The sequence below is a fragment of the Cyanistes caeruleus genome, chromosome 27, assembly GCF_971803275.1.
Source record: "Cyanistes caeruleus chromosome 27, bCyaCae1.hap1.1, whole genome shotgun sequence".
Taxonomy (NCBI): domain Eukaryota; kingdom Metazoa; phylum Chordata; class Aves; order Passeriformes; family Paridae; genus Cyanistes; species Cyanistes caeruleus.
The window spans coordinates 1,851,929-1,869,294 of NC_141727.1; the positions used below are offsets into that span (position 1 = coordinate 1,851,929).

At 51.0% G+C, this 17,366-nt stretch overlaps 1 protein-coding gene and 2 pseudogenes across 1 annotated transcript; 2 read left to right on the top strand and 1 right to left on the bottom strand.

The window, feature by feature from the left end:
• The first annotated feature begins 7,578 nt into the window (after positions 1 to 7,578).
• Positions 7,579 to 8,036, top strand: LOC111943307 (feather keratin Cos2-2 pseudogene; annotated as a pseudogene).
• A 5,567-nt stretch (positions 8,037 to 13,603) lies between these two features.
• On the top strand, positions 13,604 to 13,949 carry LOC111943306 (feather keratin Cos2-2 pseudogene; annotated as a pseudogene).
• Positions 13,950 to 16,107: 2,158 nt separating this feature from the next.
• On the bottom strand, positions 16,108 to 16,633 carry LOC111943297 (feather keratin Cos2-2-like). The gene has a single exon (XM_023946294.2). It carries the CDS (start codon positions 16,594 to 16,596, stop codon positions 16,213 to 16,215), a length of 384 nt encoding a protein of 127 aa, XP_023802062.1. The 5' UTR covers positions 16,597 to 16,633; the 3' UTR covers positions 16,108 to 16,212.
• Positions 16,634 to 17,366: the final 733 nt, after the last annotated feature.

Genomic DNA, 17,366 nt, shown 5'->3' on the forward strand with positions numbered 1-17,366 from the left:
TTCTGCAATGCAGGCAGATGCACCCTCTGCAGGAACTCCACTACATCTCAGTGGCTGCTCCTCTTGGCCTCTGTGAGCCATGTCCTTTTCCACTTTACACTCAATAAAGTTGGTTTGCATCCAAGCCTTGTCCTCCATATCTTCTTTTTTTTTCCATGGATAGTCTTCCATTATGCTCAGGGTAAAAGGTGGAGAGGCAGAGTGTGGGACTCCGTGTAGTGGATTTTACTTTGTGCATTTTCTTTTGGAGCTGCTGAAGAACATCCCTGGCTACTCCACAGACAATGGCAAACAGGAAAAAGATGGCTCCAAAGGGAGGCAGGAATGAGGAAAGGAAACAGCAGTGTCTGGGAACAGCTCACAGCCTCATCTCTTCCTTCTCCGCCCCTGTGTTACCCACTCCAGGGCCCATGAACAGCACATGTGGTCAAAGGCAGATGAGACAGGTACCTCACAGAGTCCTTTAGCATGTGGCAAGATCCAGATGCTGTCCAAACATGCAGGGCTGAGGTGATGCAGAAGCTGGGATCAGCATTTGCCAATCAAGTTGAGCAGACTGAGGGGTCACACTGTTAAGGTGAAGGAAACACTCAAGATTCTTAAATGCTCAAGGTCAAAAGGAATGGCAGAAGTCAGATGGTCCATGAACAATCAGAAAGTTTTATTAGTAAAATTAGTAAAGTTTTATTAGTAAATTACACACTTAGTGTGGAGATTGGTATGTTAGATTAGTCCCAGACCTACTATATAAACAATGGCAGTGTGTTTTGGATTTAGAAGTTTGGTGAAAGGGAAGAGAGAAATTAAAGAGGTGGAGATGAATTAATGGGGGAAAAAGAAAGAGAGGTAAAGAGAGAGGGAAAGAGAGAGAAAAAGAGATCACTAGAGAGAAAAAGAGATCACTGGCCCTTGTTCCAGCTTCCATCCAGCTGATAAAATGTCAGTTCCAGTTTCAATGTTGATCCAGTGGGTGAGATCTCAGTCCTGGTTTCAGTGTTGATCCAGCTGCTGGAGTGTCAATCCTGGTTTCAGCATCCATCCAGCTGTGCAGTCCAGTCCATTGGATGTCCAAGGTCATAAGGTGTGAAGAGCCAATTTAATTTTGATTTCTGTCTCAATACTGGTTGTCAGAGGCATTGTTGTTCCGATTGGGAACGGCTATAAAGAACGACAAGGACTCTCAAGGGAGTTACAACACAAGAATACTCTGGTTTATTACTTCAGGCCTGTTTTTATAGACTGGTACGTGGAAGGTACAGAAAAGAATCTCCTATTGGTTAACAAAGTGCTACATCACCATCATTGGTCAGGGGGGCTCATCACCCCCCTGACTTCTTCCTGCAAGGAAAACAAAGACTGCAAAACAACACCTGCAAGGCTGTTTAGTGTCCCTGAGGATTGTTTTAATTCCTTCTCATATTTTTCCCAGGCTACTTTCTCAGGCAAGCCTGAGGAGCTATGCGGCCTGTAATTTGTACAGGCACTGTGGTTCAGTATTTAGCATCCACAGAGGCATGTTGGGGAGGCGCTGCACATGTGACACTTTCAGGAGTCAGCTAAAAGATGGGAGAGAGCTTTGTCTCTGGGGAGACTTTGCCTGGCAACCAGTTCATGTCTCACATGGGAGAGGCATTCAGCGGGGGAACACCAAAGACATTGTACCCTCCAAACAGGTTCTCCAATCAGATGGAAAAAAGTCTCCACCAAGAGACTGCCACCAAATATTTTACTGGGTCAATGGTCTCCTGTCAGCAGGGAGACTTTGGGAGGATCTAGGGGGCATAAAAGTAACTGCATCACAAGCTCTGGAGCTCTTAGGGCTTTTTGGTTTGGCTGTTTGAGTCTTGTCTTTTGGGGGCTTTTTTGAGTCAGGGCTTTTGGAGTCTGGAGCCCTTTTGTCTTGTGGTTTTGCCTTGGCTCCAGCCTGCTGAGGTCTGCTTCTTTGTCCTGGCCCTAGCCTGTTTTGTTGTCCTTTTTGCCCTAGCTCCAGCCTGCCTTTTGGCTCTTCTGTCCTCACTGGCCCTTGCTCACCCTCCCTCTATCTGGGCACTTGGCAGGACACCAGGTGACCTCTGAGCCTCATGTATAGCCTGTGTCCTGCCCTACCCCTTCACCCATCCCACTTGCCGCCTTTCCTGCCTTCCTGTGTTCCTGTCCAGTGCCCTGCCTGCTTTGTCCTTGCGTTCCTGCCTGAGCCACCTGTGCCCAGCCCTGCTTGTCTCTAATCCAGCCTGCCAGTGCAATCCCCACCACCACCCTGCCCAGGGTCCCGCACCTCCTGCCCAATTCTCACTCACCTGGTGTCCGGCTGCCCATTGTCGTGGGAGCTGTGCCTGTGGGGCTGTGCCTCTCTGAGAGCTGCACAGGCTCCCTGGCAGGCAGCATGCACACACCCCTGCAGTGCAGACATCCGACAGCACTGCCCTATCTTCTCATGGTAATGCCTGCTTTTGCTCTCTCCTTCTCTCCTCTCTCTGTCTCCTTACTCCCACCCTTTTCCATTTTCCTTCCCTCTTTTCAGTCTTTTCTAGCCCTCATTAGTAGGGCAACTACTTTTTTGTTTTTGTTGTTTTTTCATTACCAATAAACTGTTATCAGATACCATGTTGTCTCAGTTGCCTTAATTTTGTTCTGGACCATCTATTTTTGAAAGAACTCGTCACAGTTCCCCAGAGTGGAATGCAACATGAGGACAGTCCTCTGACTTGAGAGGACACCTTCTCATGGATACGTTTCTCTGCCCCAAAGATAGGTTTCTCTCTTTTTATACATAGGAGTTCTCATGCACAGTCTATTCTTTCAGACTTTTCTGGAAATGCGTTGGAGGCTTCAGGGGTCTTTGGTGACCTTGATTCCCCCCTCCCCACAGTTCATATCTGCTTTGTGGCCTCATTCCTGTCCTTGTGCTGTCCTGTGTTGTGCTCCTCTCCAGGAACTACACCAAGGTTGTTTGTCCAAGAATCAAGCTGCCTACCTCTGTATGGCCCCTTCTCCAGCCACATCCTGTTTTTTCTCACATCACCTTCAGGAAGTCCTGAAGGCACAGCAAAAATAACAGCTCAGGCACACAATGCCTCATGAACTTTGTTTAGTTCTCCCTATGCTCTTCCTGCCCAGAGTTCATGGTTCAGACACCATCTGTGTCCATCTCACTGAACACTGGTGTAGGAGCATTAGAAGGTGAGGGACTCTTGTGCATGTCTCAAACCCACAGCTTGATGGCTGTGGAGCCACCTGAGGGTTCTTGGTAAGAAGACGCTGTGAGAACAAATGGGATGTGGCTGGATAAGTGGCCATGTGGAGGTAGGACAGCACTTTTCCAGGACAAATGTCCTTGTTCTGGCTGCTGGAGAGAAGCACAGCACAGGGTAAGAGCAGGAATGAGGTGGAGAAGTGGGCATGGACTGTTGACCAAAGGCCAACAAAATGCAGAGGACCAAGACCACCAAAGACCCCCAAAGCCCTCTGACCCATTTCTAGAAATGTCTAAAAGAACAAACTGCACTTGATAACAAGTTTGCATAGAAGTGGGAAACTTAGCTCTAAGACAGGGAAGCACATCTATAAAAAGGCAACCCCATAAAACCCAGGCAGTACCCCCAGGACCCTGGATATTCCATCAGCTGGATTGACACTGAAGCCAGGACTCCCTCCCTGCCTCCCTGCCTCCCTCCAAAAATATTCAGCTTGGAGCACTCCTTTACTAGTTTACTCTGTCTAGTTGTCTCTTCTAGTTCAATGAACAGGAGCTGCAAAGTTTCAGTTCAGCAAAAGAGCTCTCAGGATGACATGTTCATGCTGCATCAGGAGGGATGGGAAGTCCAGGAGACACAGAAGGAAGGGATAAAACTTCCCTGTCAGCCTCTGGAATCAGTCAGTTTGAATAGGGCCTTGCATCTGCTCAGGAGAGTCTCAATAGTAGCCAGATATGATAAAACTGATTCCAGGGCATGGAGGGAGCAGGAGTGAAGGAACTGGCTTAGGGACTGGGTTCAGATGTAGATAGTGGCTTTTCCAGGAGCATAAGCCTATAGGGAAAGGAAGGCTGCAGGTTGCCTGGAAAGACCGATAGCAAACAGCTGAACTTGGCAGGAGTCAGAGCAGGCAGCTGCAGCTTCTGCAGATGAAAGGCTGCATCTGGCAAAGGCCCAACCACTTTGCCAGGAAGCTTGCTTTTAATGAAAACCCTTCAAGAGGAGAGATAGTGGGTGGTTTCCCCGTGTGGTGATGCCAGCTGATGCTGAAGTTCCTCTCTGCTCCCTGAGGCCCTGAAATGAAGGCCAAATGTTTGAATGCCTGATAAGAACAGTAGAACAGATCAGCATTTTACTCTTACCAAATTAATGGAACAATGCAGCCTTGGAGAAACAGAAGTCATGAAGAACAATACATGAACAATTGTGCATTACTCAAAAGCGGAGCTCAAGGAACAGCCCCCTAAAAATTTTGGGAGATCTGACATTGATGACCACTGAAGAAGACCCCAAAAATCAAATAATGACTTGGAATAAGGGGTGTGACTATGTAAATTAAAGTAATGCATATATATCAAGTAAGCAGGGATAGAAAATGAATATGTAATCAGTATGTATGATAAAAATTCTGTTTACCCTATGCTTGGTGCACTTTATTGGAGGCAGGATCCTCTGCCCAGCACTGCAATAAAAAATGCCTACTTTCTGAAAACTGTGTTAGAAGGTTTATATCTGAATGATTTTGGTATCATGCCAACACTGCATTTTTAACTGCTGCTGTGCTAAATTCTTTACACCTCAAATTCAGAGAGCCACCCACTCATGGCTGGCAACCGGGGATGTAAAAGAAATGGGTTTTTATTCCATGCTGAGAACATGACATGGAAATTCATATTTGCCTGGAAGAGAAGACAGTACACATTTATCAGACTCCCAAAGGGGTGTTAAGTATTGTCCAATGATTGCACAGACTGTGCTTGCTGAACTTCTACTTTTTCTCTCCGTCTGGACATAAAATTGTTTTTAATCACAGAAGATGCCTAGCTGAAAAGCTGCTAAAGTTGCTGGGAGTGCCCTTGGGGAAAAATCTCCAAGACCTCAGAACAGGATCCTGGCCAGAAGACAGAGCTTGGGGACATTGTATTTAGAGCTTCTAGGCTGTTGGAGGTTAGGGGTTTTGTTTTCCTTTTGTTTTCTTTCTCTTAGGGATTTTTTTCCCAGTTTTGTTGCTAGAAACTGGCTAATAACAACTGGCTACTTAAGAGAGACAAAATAAGTTGTCCCTGGAATGGTGCAGCTGGCTGCTGTCTTATCTGAGGGCTTCTTTCAGAGGTGCAGAGATACCTTGAGAATTTGGGCTGGGAAAGAAAAGTGAGCTGGGCTCAGCTTCTGTGTCTTGCTCACTTAGCATTAGTAAGGGGAAAGAGGCTGTGGTCACTGTGGGAAGAATTCAACAGCACTGTGGGGTTCTGCCTCCTGCTGCCCTGTCCTACCATGAGTGGAGCTCTGCTCATAAAGAGTGGCCATTGCACTGGGATTATTAACACACTACCTCACCAAACAGGGGACCCTTCACCATCTGCTCCACTGCCTCAGGGGAAGCCCCAGGATCCCTGATCCCCTTTCACCTCCAAGGGACCTTCTCCCGGCTGTGTTTGGGAGCCAGGCCGCCGCTGCCCAGCCCCGCTGCTTCTCCGCCACTGTTCTGGGTTCTTCACTGTAACCCTGCACCCTGCACCCCTGCCCGCTGGGCCTGCCGCGGCTCCCGCTGCAGCTGCCGAGTCTCTGACACATCTCATCTACCACTCCGGGATCTGCTCACCCCTGCCGTTCCAGCCGCTGCCCCGAGGATCCTGCTACAGCTCATCCAGAGGGGCAGCGGGACCGGCTGCACCTGTGGGTTTGTAAAGGAAACCCCTTCTCCATCCCTGCCCCGGCTGCGCCGCCATTACCCACACGCAGAGAGGCGGCCGAGCCCGCGCCACAGCGCCCCCTGCAGGCGCGGGGGAATCACTGCACCCGCCCTGCCCGGCCGGGAGCCACCAGCGCCCCTGCCGGCCGTGCCTGGAGCTGCAGCCAAGGGGAAAGTGCTTAGAGCAGGAAGAGATTGATTATTGGGTTTTCTGGGTTCTTTTGTTTGTTGTTGCTGCTGTTGTTGTTTGTTTGCCTTGTTAAATAGCTACGTAGTGGTAAAGAGCTATTATTTCTTTTTCCTATCTTTGCCTGAAAGCCCTTTAATTTCAAAGTAATAATAATTTGGAGGAAAGGGGGTCATATTGTCCATTCCAACAGAGATTGCCAGCTTTCTTGGCAGACACCTGTCTTTCAAACCGAGACAAAGCCATACTCCCCTTCTTCAATTTTCGATTAAGGAATGAAAATCTTTCAGGGTGGGAAGATATTCTTGGCCTTTTTTTCCTGAACAAAGAGCAAGAAATGGAGGATGAAGGAGAAGCTGCATTTCAGTTCTGTGGGTACTTCTCTGCAAGCACCATTCAGTTGTAGATTGGCTTCTGGCAAAGATGCCCGGCTACTCTGTGGTGCTGAAGGACAACACAAGGTAGGGGGCGACTGAGAGAATATTCACACGTCCTCATGATGAGGTACACACACACACACACACAGAGACTAACTCATGTGTGCTCATGTGCATGGAGCCAAGAAAAAGTCTTTCTATTCATAGAAGGCCATAAAAATACCAACAGCTCAGCTCTGCTGAGGACTTGTTGCAAGCAACTCTGACAGGAGAGGACCCAGTAATATCGGGGAAAGACCAGGTCACAGACACATCGCTGGTGTTCACAGATGACCAACAGAGACTGCACAGGAAGAGGATGAGGCAATGAGACCAGCTGAATTTTCCTGAGAGCAATGTTTCTGTAGCAATGGGGTCAGTGCAGCAATGACTGACTGCCACAGAGAGTCAGGGAGGAAAACCAAAAAAGGATGCTTTTGTTTTGAAATGTTCCCACATTTCTTCTTTAGACTCAATAATGTCCCCTCACATGGCAGTCCTTCACGTGCAAGAATGAGAGCAGTGTAGATTCCTTGACAATTTTAGTGCAAAAACCCATACAGACATGACACAGCTTCACATCAACTGACCACATGGAATGCTACCATCTGAGCCTTCTGCCTGAGCTGATGTGTTTATATCCTGGAAATATTTGGGCTTCACATCCCAGCACTTACAGAAGACTTCAGATAGAAAGGCACATGGAATTAGACAAGAAATGAAAAGCTAGTAGTGCAGGAAACCAGGACACAGCCCCTACCATTAGCTGGGATGGTGCACATTTGACATGAGCTGGTCAGAAAACTATGACTCCCACAAAGGTGCCTCTGGGCCTGAGGCAGGGCAGGACTGCTATAAAAGGCAGCCCAAGTCTCTGCTCTCTTATCCACTTCTCTCACCTCCTTCTCCTCAGGAATCCTCAGGTGAGTGCGAAGATCCTGCTCCTGCTGCTTCAAGAGCAGCTCTTTCCTGGCTGTAGGTCTCAGCTGAGACGGGATTTGGGAGCACAGGGCTGGGAGCTGCTTCCGCTGGGAGAGGGCAGGGGAGACAAGGTCTTGTGCAGACAGTGAGAGGCTTGCACTTGGCTGAGGTGGCTCCTGGGCTTTGAGCTGGGCACTGCAATGTGGGCCAGGAGCTGCCTTGGCTGCAGGGTGTTTGGGTGCAGTGCTGCTTCTCATGTGTCCCCACTTTCTCCTTCTGCCTGCCCTCTGTGCCAGGTGCACCTGTGACCCCGAGCCATGTCCTGCTGCAAGCCCTGTGACCCTTGCTGCCAGCCCTGCGGCCCTTGCCCGCTGGGCAGCAGCTGCAATGAGTGCTGTGTCAGGCAGTGCCAGAGCTCCCATGTCGTCATTGAGCCGCCTGCTGTGCTGGTGACCCTGCCCGGCCCCGTCCTCAGCTCCTTCCCACAGAACACCGCCGTGGGATCCTCCACCTCCGCTGCCGTTGGCAACATCCTCAGCTCTGGCGGAGTGCCCATCAGCTCCGGGGGCTTTGACATCTCCTGCATCACCAACTGCTATGGCAGCAGATGTTGTCGTCCTTGCTAAAGATTCTGCTGGCAACTTCCTTGGGCCAGAACCTCCAAGACCTCAGAACATGGAGCTGGAATCAAGACAAAATTTTGGGATATTGCATTTGGACTTTTTGGCTATTAGTTCCTTCTTCTGCACTCTCTTCTCTTTTTCTTTCCTTTTTTGATGACACCAACCAATGCCACCTTGGTGGCCCCTTGGTGGCTTCTCTTCCCCTCTATCTGCTGGCCAGGCTGCCAGACACCCCCTATGCATCTTATTATCTGCACCTTGTGCTGTGTCTGATGTTCCCACATTTCTTCTTTAGACTCAATAAAGTATTTTTGCATTCTAAACTGGGCCTATGATTTGTCCTTCTTTCCATGACAAGTTTTCCAGTCTCCTCAGGAAAAAGGTGGAAAAGCAGACAGTGGGACTCACTGCTATGGATTTTCCTTCTGTCTTTTCCCTTAGAGCTGACATAGACAGAGATATCCTGACAGTGAGAGTGATGAGGTGCTGGAACAAGTTGCCAGAGAAATTGCAGATTTCTCACTCCTGCAAGTCTTCAAGGCAAGGTTGCTCAGGACTTTGAGCTGCTTGGTTTGGTGGGTGCCGTCTACCCATGGTGTGTGTAGAGTGTTGCAAACAAAAACTGTTCCAGTTCCCTTCCATCCCAAGTATTTCAGTTGACATAGTTGGGCAGATGGAATACCCACAAAACCATGATGGAGAGGCAAAGAGTAAATTTATTTCCTTTCCTCACTCCACACAGGAGGCTGAATCAACACTTGGGCAGAGATGCACAAGTGGGAACATTGTCCCCCTTAGGTTAAGTCCTTGCTGGCAGGGGTCCTCTTTACACCAGTCCTATGATGTGTCTGTGCTTTATTGATCTCTGAATTTTTATTTTTCTCTCTCCCAAAATAGGTATCTCAAGCATGTCCGTTACAGGGCCTCCAAGTCTCTAAACACTAACCTTGTCTCTACACAGTGATTCTGCTTCTGCAAACACAGGATAAAACAGAAGAAGGCATCCTTTATGGTTTTTCCCACACTGATAACCTTCTCGGACATTCTCAGCTGCAATGTCACTTGAGTGAACCTACTCAACCATTCTCCTCATTCTTCTGCTTTTAACCCTTTCCTCCCAACCCAAACCATTTCTAATGAAATCCACTTTCACAGAGGCTTCACCAGTGTGACAAATGGGCTCTGTGTTGGGTAGCACAGAGTCCCCTTTGGACACACTTGGAGCTGATTCTGTCAGATGTGGCGGGAAACACTGGACTCTTGTCCCAGAGCCCATTCCTGCAGTTTTGTTCCCCAGCTACCAAACCTCATTGCTTTTACACAAGATACAATGTCCAACACAGTGTGAAGCAAAATCAGATGAATAAAAATTTTAACAGCCAATTGTTATGCACGGTTTTGCTTTAGCCAGCTGCCTTATCTCAAGCATCAAATTGTTTCCCATCTGATTTTCTCTTCCCTATCCACCTCAGAAAGGAGTCATAAAATGGCTTGCAGAACACTGGCCATCAGCCAAGGTCAACTCAGCACAGCTGCTAATAACCACCAAGGATTGGCAGTACAGACATGTGGCAAAAAAGTCCAGCATGTGGTAGGAGAAGGGACCCTGGGGAGGTAGGGAAGCAGTTTTCTGGGAGAAGTGTTTTTGCTGTGGCTCCTGGAGAGCAGCAAAACACAGCAAAAGGCAAGAGGAGGAGGTGGAGTAGCAGCCATGGGCTGTTGACCTAATGCTGATCTAGGAGAGAGGAATCAAGACCACAAAGGCCCCTGAAGCCCCCAATCCCTGTCCAGAAGGAGCCAGAAGGACAGACTGGCCATGGAAAGTCATTTGCACAGGGAGCAAGATCACTGGTTCCATTGCAGGGATAATCTTATCTAAAATCAGTGTCCCCAGGAAGTCTAGGAAGTACTCCCAGGATCCTGGACACCATACTAGCTAGACTGATGTATGAGCCAGGAGTATTGAGATTTCCCTTCCCTTCCCTTCCCTTCCCTTCCCTTCCCTTCCCTTCCCTTCCCTTCCCTTCCCTTCCCTTCCCTTCCCTTCCCTTCCCTTCCCTTCCCTTCCCTTCCCTTCCCTTCCCTTCCCTTCCCTTCCCTTCCCTTCCCTTCCCTTCCCTTCCCTTCCCTTCCCTTCCCTTCCCTTCCCTTCCCTTCCCTTCCCTTCCCTTCCCTTCCCTTCCCTTCCCTTCCCTTCCCTTCCCTTCCCTTCCCTTCCCTTCCCTTCCCTTCCCTTCCCTTCCCTTCCCTTCCCTTCCCTTCCCTTCCCTTCCCTTCCCTTCCCTTCCCTTCCCTTCCCTTCCCTTCCCTTCCCTTCCCTTCCCTTCCCTTCCCTTCCCTTCCCTTCCCTTCCCTTCCCTTCCCTTCCCTTCCCTTCCCTTCCCTTCCCTTCCCGCACCTTCCCGCACCTTCCCGCACCTTCCCGCACCTTCCCGCACCTTCCCTTCCCTTCCCGCACCTTCCCTTCCCGCACCTTCCCTTCCCTTCCCGCACCTTCCCTTCCCGCACCTTCCCTTCCCTTCCCGCACCTTCCCGCACCTTCCCGCACCTTCCCGCACCTTCCCGCACCTTCCCTTCCCTTCCCTTCCCTTCCCTTCCCTTCCCTTCCCTTCCCTTCCCTTCCCTTCCCTTCCCTTCCCTTCCCTTCCCTTCCCTTCCCTTCCCTTCCCTTCCCTTCCCTTCCCTTCCCTTCCCTTCCCTTCCCTTCCCTTCCCTTCCCTTCCCTTCCCTTCCCTTCCCTTCCCTTCCCTTCCCTTCCCTTCCCTTCCCTTCCCTTCCCTTCCCTTCCCTTCCCTTCCCTTCCCTTCCCTTCCCTTCCCTTCCCGCACCTTCCCTTCCCGCACCTTCCCTTCCCTTCCCTTCCCTTCCCTTCCCTTCCCTTCCCTTCCCTTCCCTTCCCTTCCCTTCCCTTCCCTTCCCTTCCCTTCCCTTCCCTTCCCTTCCCTTCCCTTCCCTTCCCTTCCCTTCCCTTCCCGCACCTTCCCGCACCTTCCCGCACCTTCCCGCACCTTCCCGCACCTTCCCTTCCCTTCCCTTCCCTTCCCTTCCCTTCCCTTCCCTTCCCTTCCCTTCCCTTCCCTTCCCTTCCCTTCCCTTCCCTTCCCTTCCCTTCCCTTCCCTTCCCTTCCCTTCCCTTCCCTTCCCTTCCCTTCCCTTCCCTTCCCTTCCCTTCCCTTCCCTTCCCTTCCCTTCCCTTCCCTTCCCTTCCCTTCCCTTCCCTTCCCTTCCCTTCCCTTCCCTTCCCTTCCCTTCCCTTCCCTTCCCTTCCCTTCCCTTCCCTTCCCTTCCCTTCCCTTCCCTTCCCTTCCCTTCCCTTCCCTTCCCTTCCCTTCCCTTCCCTTCCCTTCCCTTCCCTTCCCTTCCCTTCCCTTCCCGCACCTTCCCGCACCTTCCCTTCCCTTCCCTTCCCTTCCCTTCCCTTCCCTTCCCTTCCCTTCCCTTCCCTTCCCTTCCCTTCCCTTCCCTTCCCGTACCTTCCCTTCCCTTCCCTTCCCTTCCCGCACCTTCCCTTCCCTTCCCTTCCCTTCCCTTCCCTTCCCTTCCCTTCCCTTCCCTTCCCTTCCCTTCCCTTCCCTTCCCTTCCCTTCCCTTCCCTTCCCTTCCCTTCCCTTCCCTTCCCTTCCCTTCCCTTCCCTTCCCTTCCCTTCCCTTCCCTTCCCTTCCCTTCCCTTCCCTTCCCTTCCCTTCCCTTCCCTTCCCTTCCCTTCCCTTCCCTTCCCTTCCCTTCCCTTCCCTTCCCTTCCCTTCCCTTCCCTTCCCTTCCCTTCCCTTCCCTTCCCTTCCCTTCCCTTCCCTTCCCTTCCCTTCCCTTCCCTTCCCTTCCCTTCCCTTCCCTTCCCTTCCCTTCCCGCACCTTCCCGCACCTTCCCGCACCTTCCCGCACCTTCCCGCACCTTCCCGCACCTTCCCGCACCTTCCCGCACCTTCCCTTCCCGCACCTTCCCGCACCTTCCCGCACCTTCCCTTCCCCTCGTTTCCCTTCCCTTCGTTTCCCTTCCCCTCGTTTCCCTTCCCCTCGTTTCCTTTTCCTTTCCCCTATTTCCATGCCAAGTTTGCATTTTACTAATAAAATATGAAATGTTCTATGGACTCTCTGACTTTGGTCCTTCCTCTCAACCACCAGTTTGTAGAAATCCTGGCTGTTGCCTCCGCGTTACAAGTGGGACACCTCACCCACTCACCAGCAACACTCCAGCAGAGAGGGTTGCATTTGGGATGAAGGCCTGTAGAGACTGACAGGATTTCTGGGCTTTCTCCCTGAACATAAAGGAAGAAGTGGAGGGTGGAGGAGGCAGAGGCTGCATTTCAGTTCTCTGGACATTTCTCTGCAAGGTCAAAGCAGCACTGTTCAGCTATACATCGGCTCCATCTCTCCAGGGCAACCAGTGCCTCAGTGGGGCTAAAGGACACGCCAAAGGGGGGCTGGCAGTGAGGACCATCATGTGTCCTCATGATGAAAACACTTGCAGATTGACACACATGCTTAGGAAGGCCTCCCTTGAACCTTGCAATTTGGACATTCATAAAAGAAAACCACCAAAAAGTGGGTAGTCTGTTGAGGTGTTGGTAACAACTCTGAAAGGAGAGAACTCAAGCATCCCATGAAGGAATCCGGCCACAGAAATGGTCTTTGTCTTCTCAAAGGACCCACAGACAATGTACAGAAAGAGGGTGAGGTTGATGAGACCAGCACAATTTCCCTGAGATACTGTAAGTATGGCAAGAAAGAAAAAGTCCTGCAAGCAGAAGCCCATCTCAGTGAAACAAAACATGCTTGCCAGAGAGAGATGGGGAGAAGGAGAAAAGGATGTTTCCTCTAGCCTCACATGGCACCCCTGGTGCATGTGTACAAGAAGAATAAGCATGATTCACACAACATTTTGCCACAAATAAATCTACAGGAATAACACAGGTGAACACTATGTGCCTACATGGAATGTTACTAGACCACGATCCAAACATTCAGCCTACGCTGACGTGTTTATATCAAGGAAATTCTTGGACCTTGAATCCCGGCCATTTGAGAAGACTTCAGATAGGAAATAAAAATGCACACAGCAGAAGCCAGAAAATGAAAAGGCAGCAATGCAGGAAACCAGGCCACAGCCTCTACCATTAACTGGGATGGTGCACATTTGACATGAGCTGGTCAGAAAACTATGACTCCCACAAAGGTGTCTCTGGGCCTGAGGCAGGGCAGGACTGCTATAAAAGGCAGCCCAAGTCTCTGCTCTCTCATCCACTTCTCTCACCTCCTTCTCCTCAGGAATCCTCAGGTGAGTGCAAAGATCCTGCTCCTGCTGCTTCAAGAGCAGTTCTTTCCTGGCTGTAGGTCTCAGCTGAGACGGGATTTGGGAGCACAGGGCTGGGAGCTGCTTCTGCTGGGAGAGGGCAGAGGAGGGAAGGTCTTGTGCAGACAGTGAGAGGCTGGCACTTGGCTGAGGTGGCTCCTGGGCTTTGAGCTGGGCACTGCAATGTGGGCCAGGAGCTGCCTTGGCTGCAGGGTGTTGGGGTGCAGTGCTGCTCCTCATGTGTCCCCACTTTCTCCTTCTGCCTGCCCTCTGCGCCAGGTGCACCTGTGACCCCGAGCCATGTCCTGCTGCCGGCCCTGCGACCCTTGCTGCCAGCCCTGTGGCCCCTGCCCGCTGGCCAGCAGCTGCAATGAGTGCTGTGTCAGGCAGTGCCAGAGCTCCCATGTCGTCATTGAGCCGCCTGCTGTGCTGGTGACCCTGCCCGGCCCCGTCCTCAGCTCCTTCCCACAGAACACCGCCGTGGGATCCTCCACCTCCGCTGCCGTTGGCAACATCCTCAGCTGTGGTGGAGTGCCCATCAGCTCCGGGGGCTTTGACATCTCCTGCATCACCAACTGCTATGGTGGCAGCAGATGTCGTCCCTGCTAAATCTGCTGGCAACATCCTTGGGCAAGAAGCTCAGAACATGGAGCTGGAATGAAGACAGAATTCTGGAATACCCTATGTAGAGCTTCTGACTTTTGCTTCCTTCTTCTCCTCTCTTTTCTCTCTTGCATTCCTTTCCAATCAATACGACTCAATGCCAGCCTAGTGGGATCTGTTGGCTTCTCTCCCTCCCTCTCTGCAGACCAGCAGATGGACGCCCCTGCTGCACCTTATTGGCTGCTCCTGGTGCTCTCTGAGGACCACTTCCTTTTCTTCTTTAGTGTCAATAAAGTTGTTTTGCATCTAAGCAAGTTGACCTGTGGTTCTGCTTTCATCCATGTCAACTTTTCCAGTGAGCTCAGGGCAAAAGGTGGAGGAAGCAGAGGTTGGGACTCCGTACACTGGATTTTACTTTGTGCCTTTTCTCTTGGAGCTTACATACACACCCCTCACTCCTCCACTGCAACTACGAGGGGAGGAAGATAGTTCCCAAACTTAACAGAAATGGAGGGTGAAAAGGGGTGAGTGGGAATCAGCAATGCTTTGGGACAGGCCACAACCTCCTCTTTTCTGACACCTCCCTCACATTTAGTGTTCTGCCCAGCTGCTGTCCAGACACAAAGGACTGAGACGCTTCATGGGGTGGGATCAGCAGCACTCACACGGAAGAGCTGATTGGGATCAGCTGTTCTATGGAGCCCTTTCCAGGTCAATGTACCATGAAGAAAGCTCTGACCCCATGAGGAGCCTGCACCAAAAAAGATTCCTGGCAGGAATGTCCACTGCAGTAGAGAGAAGGCCAAAATAGAGCAGGTCCTGCTGATTGGATTTCTTTCTCTGTTGGGGAGATGCCCTGGAGCATTCTGCTCTTCAACAAGTGCACCCCTTCAAAATGACTCACCCTTTCCATGGGAATCCTTGGAATGAAAGAGCCCCATCCTTTCCATTCCAATCCTTGAACTGTTGGAAAACTGCATGGAGTTTTCCAAAACCTTCTGCTTTCCAGAGAGAAAAAGCTCCACCCCTTCACTCATAGAACAGGTTCTCCAGCTCTTTGGTCATCTCTGACACACGCAGAAGGGTTGCATTGTCTGCTGGATTGAGATTTGGCACATTCCTCAGACAGTCCTGGCTTACACTTCAGACTGGCACAAAGCTGCATTTTTAGACAAAACATTCTGATGCCTTTCTGAAGAAGAAAAAGGAGGGTGTGGTAATGGCCTCACTTGCCCACCCTGTGCTAAGATCAATAAACTCTGCACGTGCTGTTTGTCCTCTGTCCGTTTGGAGAAGTAAAATTTCTGTATTGAGACAAGGCAGGTGTTTGGAGAGACTTGGAGGCCCTTGCATGGACAAGCTTGAGCTCTCTGTTTTGGGAGATAGAAGGTCAAAGCTCAGAGAGCATAAAAAGCAGAGGTTGATCACAGTAGTGGTGCAAAGAGGAGCTCTGCTAGCCAGGACTGTGCCTAAGGGTGCTGAAATTCCCACCTGTGTACTCCTGTGGGACTGATCTGAAGTGGGACAATGTTCCCACTTCTGGATCCCTTCCCGAGTTGTTGATTCAACCTCATCTGTGCAGTGAGGTAAGGAAATACATGTACTCATTGCCTGTCCACCATGGTTTTCTGGTTTTTCCAGGTGCTCAACTGTGTCAATTCAAACACTTGGAATTTAAGAACATTTATTTCATTTCCAGCACCATAGCCACCCCACAAAATAGACAATGGCAGCATCCACAAACCAAGTGGATCAAAGCCCTTCCCTGTGGATTTTGAGCCTTGAACATGTCCAGGAATAAGAAGTAACTTCTCCATTCCAGTGCCTCATAACTCTCACTGTCAGTGATGTCTTTGTCACCTCTGAGAAAAATCCACAGCAGTGACTCCAGCACTCTGCTTTTCCATCTTTCTCCTGAGAAGACTGGAAGAGTTTTCACAGAATGAAGGAGGAATCAGAGGCCCAGGATGCAATACAAAAAGAACTTTACTGAGTCTAAAGAAGAAAGGGAGGTAGTTCTCAGAGACAGCACCAGGCGCAGCCACTATGACGCCCCAGTGATTTCTGACGTCCTGGCCTGCAGAGGAGAAAAGTGCAAGAGGTCTCACTAGGCCGTCCATGAGTGGCGGTGATAGGAAAGGAATGGAACAGGAAAATGAGAGCAAGAGGAGAAGGAAACACTAGTGCAAAGCTCTAAATCCAATGTCTTAAATTTCTGACTTCATTCCAGCTCCATGTTGTGAGGTCTTGGAGGTTCTGGCCCAAGGATATTGGCGGCAGCGTCTTTAGCAAGGACGACAACATCTGCTGCCACCGTAGCAGTTGGTGATGCAGGAGATGTCAAAGCCCCCGGAGCTGATGGGCACTCCCTCAGAGCTGAGGATGCTGCCAACGGCAGCGGAGGTGGAGGATCCCACGGCGGTGTTCTGTGGGAAGGAGCTGAGGATGGGGCCGGGCAGGGTCACCAGCACAGCAGGCGGCTCAATGACGACATGGGAGCTCTGGCACTGCCTGACACAGCACTCATTGCAGCTGCTGGCCAGCGGGCAGGGGCCGCAGGACTGGCAGCAAGGGTTGCAGGGCTGGCACTGCTGGCACTTCTCAGGGCAGGACATGTCTGGAGCCTGGCGCTGCACCTGGCGCAGGGAGGGAGCAGAGCACACGCACATCTGAGACACAGCCCGCAAGGCACCCCCAGCAAGACAAGGCCCCTGCTGCCCGTGGAGCTCCAGGCTGTGCCGCCCCAAACTGGGGATCCTTTGCCTGAGCCCAGCTCGCTCCTTCCGAGCTCAGCCTGGCCCAGCCATGCTCCTGCCCAACCTGCATGAAAATCAGCACCTCAGCCCAGCCTCAGCCTCTGGCCAGAACACACGGCCTTCCCTCTGCCCACACCTCCGCCACCAAGGCAGAACAGCCCCAGAAGAAGAAGGAGCAGGAACAAGGGCTGGAAAGCTCAGTGCTGTCCTCGAGAGGGTGCAGGAGAAAGGGACTTGCAACTCACCTGTTTCCCAAGGAGAAGGAGGAGACAGAAGTGGTTGAGAGAGCCACCTGTTAGGCTGCCTTTTATCCTGGCCCCACACTGCCTCAGGGCCCACATTCCTTGCTGAATAAGTGAGGAAATCCCTGTATGAGCCAAATGAATGGAAAGATCTCAGGGAATGCTATGTCATGTGTTGCTGTTTCCCTCTACAATGACTTTGCAGTTCCTGGCTTCAGGAATCATTGCTGTTTTCTCAAAGACATCTCTTTGGAGTGCTGGCATGTGAGATCCCAGGTTTCCTGGGGGCACGGATGTGTCAGTGTGGTCAGAGGTCATGAAGTCTGTGCAGAAGGGATCCTGAGGAGGCAGGTGATGCCAGCCTGGGGCATTCTGGTGCAGATTTATCATGCTGCCAGATTTTTGTAATTCCTGATGACTGGAAGGGCCTCACCTGCTGCC

Bases quoted from the DNA above. Each gene is read 5' to 3' on its own strand.
- LOC111943297 (XM_023946294.2), bottom strand. From the start codon at position 16,596: ATGTGCGTGTGCTCTGCTCCCTCCCTGCGCCAGGTGCAGCGCCAGGCT.